The following is an 8,060-nucleotide window of genomic DNA, read 5'->3' as shown; positions in this document are numbered from 1 at the left end:
ATTTGATTTTGGATCCTCACTTTAGCAGCTGAAAACAAACAAGTGAGATGGAAACATTTGTCCATCTAGTTGCACAATAAATCTTCACACTAACAAACAGATATTCTCCTAAAGGAGCCAAAAGCTCCCCTTTCTTGAAATATCAGGTTTACTAACAGAATCGATTGATCAGTAATAAAAATCCTCTAAACGACATCATGTCTAATAACGGCACACAGTGTCGCTGTAACAGCCGTGCCTCCACGCTGCCATCAGATCTGCTCTTGTTCTTCCATCGCCGTGCCAAAGTGAAAGCGTTCTTCGCTCAGATGCTGTGACGTGAAGAAGTCCAGACCTGAACCTGGTTGAAATGCTGCGGCCACACAGCGAACCGCAGGACAGGCTCTGAACTGCTGCTGACTGATGAGAGGAAGACCTACTGAATCATGGAGTTTCATCCCACTGCTTCTTGCTTTACTTTCATTGTAATAACACTGTAATATGGGACAATGTTGTACCTCTGATGTGCTTCCTGTGTTTTTAGATCTGGAAAAGCCCAGATAGTCCATCTGTAACCTGACAAGTGAAAGGGTTTGTGTGTGTGTGTGTGTGTGTGTGTGTGTGTGTGTTTCTGCCATCCTGCTGTAGTAAATCTGTTGGCTGCAGCAGTGACAGGCTGACATATAACAGCTAACAGGAAATGCCAGTGACTTCTCCCTGCTCTGAGCTTTGATGAGCAAGCTCCTCTTTGGCTCGGTGTTTAAGTAATTATCTGATTTTTTTTTGCTGAGCTCTGCCAGTGGCTGCGCTGCTTTTCCACGCTTTATTGAGATGAGCCGGATTCAGGCGTGCAAGCTTAGCAGATTGTGCTCCAGCTCTGCAGGACGAGGTCCCAGAGGATTCAACGACACGGTAAGACACAGCATGCAGGGAACGGTGCATGGGAACCTGCTAGAATAAGAGTTTGTCAGGGTGGATGCCCTCATGTTAACCTCTGATCATTCGGTGGAAGGAGTGTTTTCTTTACAAAGTCTTTAAAGTGTGTCAGATTGAATTCCTTAGCCACTTTGGATGATTGAGGTTTTTCTAGCATATTTTCCTAGTGTGTGTGTGTGTGTGTGGCTTTTTTTTGTTCTGATGACATCTTTGGCCGTAGAGGAGCGTTGTACTGGAAGAGCTGCAGGAGATGAGTTATTGCAGGCAGAGTGGTGCAAGTTTTACATCCTCCTGAGATCATCCTTAGTGTGAACGGAGCTCAGCTGTGTGGAAAAACGCTTCCACACACACTGTCCGAGATACTTTTCATCATTTTCAACTCTTACTCGGTGTTACACACCACAACCACTGTAACACACTGAGCAGATGAGAACACAAGAAACGGGATGAGTGAAGATTTATGAGCAGCTGTTAGCTTGCAGCTTAACTTTCTTCATGAAATGGATATTTTTTATATATTTCTGTTGAATCTGCTCAATTATTCAGATTATTACGTTTCTGTTTAGGAAGACGGAGCAGAACGCAAAAAGAAACAGATGAATCGATGCTGGATTATCTCAACGTTCTTTAAGGGAGATCTATTAGTTGATGGATTCGACTTTTGCCTGACTCCAGTTTGTCACAGACCCAGAACGTCTCAAGAGAGTTTTTGTTTTCAAAGGTTCATTTCTGAAGCGGTGATCGTCCGGTTGCTGCTTCATGAAGAGAAGAGATGCTGACGATGCTGCTTCTGGGATGGACTGCATTACTTTCTGGCCTCCCACATGCAGCTTCCTCTTTAACGTCCCGTAAGTGAAAAGTGAACACTGTCCCCAGAACCTCCTCTCATCATTGTTTAGTCGGTGGAGCAAAATCCCTGAACTCCTCCAGTAAGGGCTCACCGATAAATCGGCCCAGACTTCCTTAGTTTTGGGAGGTCGGTGGTCGCCCGACACTTACATGTTAAACCAATATTTGGCTTCACGTGGACTACAAGTCTTTCTCTGTGTCTCTAATGTTCTAGCAGTATTTCACGTGTTTATGTTACTTGTGTACATACAGGATTTCCAGTGAGTAGAGGCAGCAGATGGCCGGCTCGGAAATGTGAAGTCTTCATCCTGCCTCCTCTTCCTCCTCCTATGTTTCCTCCAATCAAACACAAAGCAGAGCTGATGGTAAGGAGGCCTTCAGCTCACACACCAGTTAAAAAGCATGCTCTGCAGCACATTTAGTTCTGCAGTTTCAGCTTCTATAATGTCGTTGGGTTGCAAACTATGAAAAAAAATTCATCCGGCGATGCTGAGCCCGTTGTCCTCATACCTTCAGGTCGACATGACAGAACACGTCACAGGACCCACAGGAGAAAAGGTGGGGAAGGTCTTTTCTATTTTATATGCTAATCGTTGCTAAGGCCACCCAGCACAGTGGCACAGAGAACTTTTTTTTTTGTTTGAAACATTACAGAGCGCTTTATGATGTTTTATGTTTAAAGGGCTGCAGAGGGCTGCGAGGAGCAAAGGTACAGAACTCAAATTTTATCTGTTTTTTTTTATGTTATAGATTTAAAGCAATAGTTCCTTAATTCTGTTTGCTTTTAGGGTAAACCTGGTGTGACGGGTCCAAAAGGAGAGCCAGGACCACAAGGTCCTCTGGGAAAACCAGGCCAGAAGGTAAAAGGCAGTTTATACCATTTGAAAATCTACACAAGTCAGGGACATACAGTTTGTCCCAACATATGCTTATGTTGTTAAGATAATGACCAACAATTGAAAAGGATGCTAAAAGAATCTAAGGTTTGTTTAGCCAGTCAACACTGTCATTTTCAAAGATCTTTATTAAATCATCTACTCCTCTGTCGAAACTATAAGTAGATTAACACCACTTTGTACGGTGCACGGTTCTCGTGTGGTCTTCTCGGTGCTGCACGCACTGCAGGCTTGTCAAACACACCAGGACCCTGAGAACCGACCCAGACCTGAACATGGAGCAAATGACTGTGTCCCAACCCGCCAGGCTCAGGCCACAAATCTAAACACAAGTAAAGTTTGATTGCTAATTAGGAATAAAGTCTAGAAACATGCAAACCTATGCAAGTACAAAAAAGTGAAACACATATACAAGACTATATATAACTTTTCAATTGTTTTAAGTCTAAAATAATTCATCTGAAAGCTTTAATTGGGTCTCCAGCGAGTTCTCCATTTCCACATTGAAGGCTCCCATCTCTGTGATTGATCCTGTAAAATATGGTGCAATCATTAACTCTGTCCAAAAGCCTGACCATTACGTAAACAAAATAGCGTGTAGCTGCATGGCGGCATAGATTACCGTATAAATTTTTTTTACATGACTGTTCATTCATATCTGCACTACCAAATACGGTGCACACATTTTAAAATGATACATTTTTAAGTAATTGCGCATCATCTCAAAACACAAGCTTTCAGTGAAAATGAAAAACAATCCAGATATTATTATTAGAAATTTTGATCAATCTCATGAGAGCAGACATTTTGAAAAGGCAAAAAAAAACAACAACAAACAAACAAAAAAAAACACTGCACCATAATGCACTGTACTGAAGTGCAGTTATAATCCAGCAGAAGGCAAAATACATGTCAAATATTGTATTCAACAGGTCGTTACAGTATTAATCATGCTTGGGGGAAAAAAGAGAGTTCACAGAAACTTTTGAAGCAAATATGATACAAATGGTGGTCAAAGGCTTTGACCTTTGGAAGCCTGGAGCTGATGGGGGTCACTGTGTCCCACAGGGGGAGAAAGGTGAGAGAGGCTGGAGGGGTCTGTACGGAGACATCGGGACTCCTGGGATGATAAAGGTGCAACAAAGCTTTAATTCATATTACGTTTTACCAATTCATGGAAAAAATGTCTCAACTATTTAAAAATAAATTAAAAATGCATGTCTCCATAATATGTAGAACAACACCACCAGGGGGGGCCCAAGAGTACCCTCTGATTTTGTTTTGTAGTGCTAGATTACACATTTTACACTGCCTGCACTTTCTGTTCCAAGTTAAAAATAAATTATATTTAATTTGTTAGCTGGCTTACAGTGTTTGTCTGCAGGTATTACCTTTAAATAGTTAAATTAATATGCTACATTTAAATAACACTCTGAATCTCAAAATACAAATTAGAGCAGTTTTGCTTGTTTGCTTCTCCTGTGAGGTTAAAGTCAACAGCCATAATAACCAGTGTGATGTGCACTGAAAAAACACAAAGTCTGACCAAGTATTGTTGTGCAAATATCTTAGTACATTTGAAATAAGACAAATTTATATTTATAAATTTATAAGTAACTTTTCAGCAAGATATAGGAGCTTGTTGTAAATCAATATTTCCTTAATATTGATTAAAAAATTCTAGTTCCACTTGCAGATTACCTCACTTATAACAAGACATCTTTTTCATGGTATAAGTGAAATAATCTGCCAGTGGAACAAATATGTTTCCATCAGTATTAAGGAATTATTTACTTAAAACAAGATGCTATTTCTTGTTACTTGTTAGCTAGTTTTGTCTTATTTCATTGGAACTAAGATATTTGCTGTAGAACTAAACAAAAATTCTTGGTACGATTTAGTTTTTGCAGTGTAAGCTAATAATTGATAGTATGGTGCAGCCTAGGAACGATGAAGTATCTGGTTTTGACATGTTGGTATGGGGAAGGGGCAAATTAAAATCTGGTTGGGGCCCCAAAAAGGCTTGGGCCAGCCCTGTTGGTGTTTATGAATTTAGCACAAGTGGACCACAGAATGGACCTAAGGGAGTTTGTGTTGTGTTGTTACAGGGCAGTAAAGGTCATCCAGGACTCAGGGTAAGGAACATTTTCTCCTTCCTTTTCTTGCCAGCCCTCTCTGAGCTGCTCGTCTCTCATCTCCTGTCTTTTCTCTCTCGTTATCAGGGTGATAAGGGTCTCAAAGGACACAGAGGCCCCACAGGAGAGAAGGTTAGGAAGTCAGATCTTTTTCCTCCACTCAATGGTGATTGAAATGCACTCGGATCTGGTGTGTATGTGTGTGTCCGCAGGGCGAGCGTGGCATCCCTGGGACGGCCGGAGAGCAGGTGAAACTCTGACTGATGAGTGTTAGACGTATATAAAAGCTGCGTGGCGGAGAGGCTGTGACAGAATGCATGTCCTGTCTCAGGGACACCCGGGTCAGAAGGGGGACAGAGGTCTGATGGGGGAGCAGGGAACAAGAGGAGAGCCAGGAGCCAGAGGAAAGATGGTAGGTCCACATAGATGTACTGCATGCATACTGACGGGTGCTCATGTTTTCTCACTGATTGTGGTAGAACAACACAAAGTAGTGCATAACTGTGAAGTGGAAGGAATGTATGCATCTATAGTCATAAGCAAGCATTGATTTTTCAAAGAGTCAGTAAGTCAGTAATTGTGTGCAGGGCTTGAAAGGTTCTATTGGACTGGCCGGGGAGCAGGGACACCCTGGTGCAGCAGGACTGCCTGGTCTACATGGAGAGCCTGGTCTACCTGGACAAGGTCTGTATGGAAAGAAAAAATATCAATATAAAATAGTTAAAAATATGATTCAATTCACTCCATTCACCAAGTATAACTCATTATGTTGATTAATTCCACACAGTAAGATGTTTTCAAGTCCTTATTTCTGTTAATGTTGATTTTTCTGCTTACATTTAATGAAAATGAAAATCTATTCTTTTTTATATTACAATAAAAAAGAATAGATTTTTAATACTGAAATGTGGGCTGAATGAAAAAGTTGGTTTAACACCTCAGTGAAGGTCGTTACATGTACCTGGGCTTTATAAAGTCATTATGAGCTTTCCATGTGTAATCATGGCTGTTGAGACCAGTGGTTTCATATATTGGCAGTTGCCCAGGGTAACAGTAGAAATGGGGCGCATGGTGAAAAGAACAACCCAGCTGTAGTTGGAGTCCTATACAAGTTTTCTGTGCAGTTGCCAATTTCAGCAGACAGGAGTCAGACCCGCATGCTCCTCCTTGATAAACAATGGAGATAAATGGATCTGTGAGCCTTAGAAACTTTTCAAACTCTAATGTTTACCTCTGTAGCATACGAAGCGTTTGATCCATATCCCTGCAGTTTTATTGTTGAGTTGAAGCATGAGAACAAAATTGCTGACATACCTGATAAGAAGTTAGGCGCTCCGGTCCCGGCTGATTGAAGCAGCTCGTGTTGTTCCAGTGTACATCCTGCCAGGCCTGCAGGGAGACTCCGGCAGCAGAGGACCCTCAGCCCCCTGCAGCTGCCCACAGGGTCAAAGTTCACAGAGACCATTGGACAACGTCCTGACGGTCAGTAAACTCACCCACTTCCACTGACTGAACAATGTGGTTCCAACAATCAACACATCAACCTGAGGTCTGATAAGTGGAGGCGGCATGCTTCCTCCCAGCAGGGGGCCTTAGATATGCATCCTGACATTCAGGCCTCATCTGTTTGAGATCCTGTTAAATTCTGTGAGCTTCTTCTTGTCTCAGGTATCTTAATTGTTCCCCCCTTTTTTAGGATAGATATTCATCCCGTCTTTATCTCTGCAGGTGTTTGTCGCAGACGGAGAGAAAGAGATGAGGCGGCTGCGTGGGGAGAACGTGATGGTGCTGCGGACGGACAGAAGATCTCTCTACATCTACACAGATTCTCAGTGGATGAACGTCCTGGTAACCGCTGCCGGAGAGGCAATCCAAGAAGTTTAGAAGGGATAGAAATACAATATTATCGGAAAGAAAAAGGTTTTATTTATCAGGACATAAAAAAACATGATTTGGCCTGTGCTATGATCTAACATTTAGGTTTTCTTGAACCTTCTGCTAGATTCTCATCTGCAGCCAGTGAACAGACGTCCCTTTAGGATGTGTCAAAGAACATCCTGGAACAGTTTAGCTCCACAAGTTTGAGATTACAGAAGTCTACACATGCTCAGAGAGCGTCCATTCACAGAACATCAGCACATACACAGGAAGAAGTTCAAACACAGAAGTTCCTTCAGTTTGTCGCACAGAGTTGACAAAAGTTAAAAGTATTCATACTGATGAGGCATGGGATCAACTACCAGAGTTACTAGAGAGGAAAATTTAAATGAACACATTTAAAGAGCTGGACCAAATGAAAATATTTATTTTCATGTCCTTATTTGACCTTTATATGTTTTTTGTCCCATTAAGTTATGTTGGACAACTGCTTCAACCAGGACTACCACCAAGTATTTTACAGTGATTTGACTTTGATATTGTGAATTATAGAAAAGATCAAGTTTGTTTTTTTTTTTGTTTTTTTTTTGCAGCATGATCGTCTTTAGGTACCGTATGCTATTGTTCCTCATGAATAGATCGCAGCATGTTCAGTTCACTGCAGTCGTATTAAATGAAGTAGAATTTGAATAAAAAGTTCATTTACTTTAGTAAATTAATTGACTAATTATTTATTTGCACACAGACTGATTTCAAGCCTTTGTTTTATTTAATCTTGATTGACTGCCTTTCACCCAATACATGACATTTATAATCAGAATGTGACTTCACACTAATTGTCTGCTTAAAGGTTATTATATTGAAAAAGTACTTTAACATAGCCATCCATTCTCTGTGTGTTTTTGCTGCGTCTCCCTGTTTGGACCAGGAGGGCCGCAGGCTGCACCCTGACACCTAACTGGGTGATCCTTCCAAGCTGACTGGTGGATCATCAGCTCGATTCCTTCTCCCTCTCATGCAACATTTTACTGGTTTCAAAGATTCACTGAGTCCAGATTAAGAATCTCTGCATGTCTGGTATTTTTTCATTGATGAGGATTTTATTTTATTTTTTTTAACAATTGTTTTTCAAATTCAGATTTTCCTCATGCAAACACGTGTCCATCATAAATGTGAAGCTCTGTTGTATAAGCAACCACAGATGATAAAACAAAAACACCAATAAAGCTCCCATCACTTTTGCAATGTCCGAAAATGTGTTCCCAACATGAACATTTGTGTGTCTGTGTCCAATCCATGGCACATAAACATGTGAAAAACTGGTTCACAGAATAATTAATTTAGGTAAATTGTTATATTTAGCGAAATACTATTGTTGAGGGTCACA

The 8,060-nt window shown here is 41.1% G+C and overlaps 1 protein-coding gene across 1 annotated transcript; it reads left to right on the top strand.

Moving 5' to 3' along the window:
• The first annotated feature begins 216 nt into the window (after positions 1-216).
• On the top strand, positions 217-7,922 carry LOC103132430 (acetylcholinesterase collagenic tail peptide-like). The gene is made up of 15 exons (XM_007544238.2): positions 217-891; positions 1,637-1,763; positions 2,017-2,129; positions 2,281-2,322; positions 2,447-2,473; positions 2,553-2,624; positions 3,729-3,794; positions 4,769-4,795; positions 4,883-4,927; positions 5,008-5,043; positions 5,127-5,207; positions 5,383-5,479; positions 6,168-6,277; positions 6,524-6,643; positions 7,602-7,922. Exons 2-15 carry the CDS (start codon positions 1,688-1,690, stop codon positions 7,629-7,631), a joined length of 942 nt encoding a protein of 313 aa, XP_007544300.2. The 5' UTR covers positions 217-891; positions 1,637-1,687; the 3' UTR covers positions 7,632-7,922.
• The last annotated feature ends 138 nt before the right edge of the window (positions 7,923-8,060 follow it).

The sequence above is a fragment of the Poecilia formosa genome, unplaced genomic scaffold (assembly GCF_000485575.1).
Source record: "Poecilia formosa unplaced genomic scaffold, Poecilia_formosa-5.1.2 Scaffold1050, whole genome shotgun sequence".
Lineage (NCBI taxonomy): Eukaryota > Metazoa > Chordata > Actinopteri > Cyprinodontiformes > Poeciliidae > Poecilia > Poecilia formosa.
This window is presented reverse-complemented; position numbering and strand designations above follow the sequence as displayed.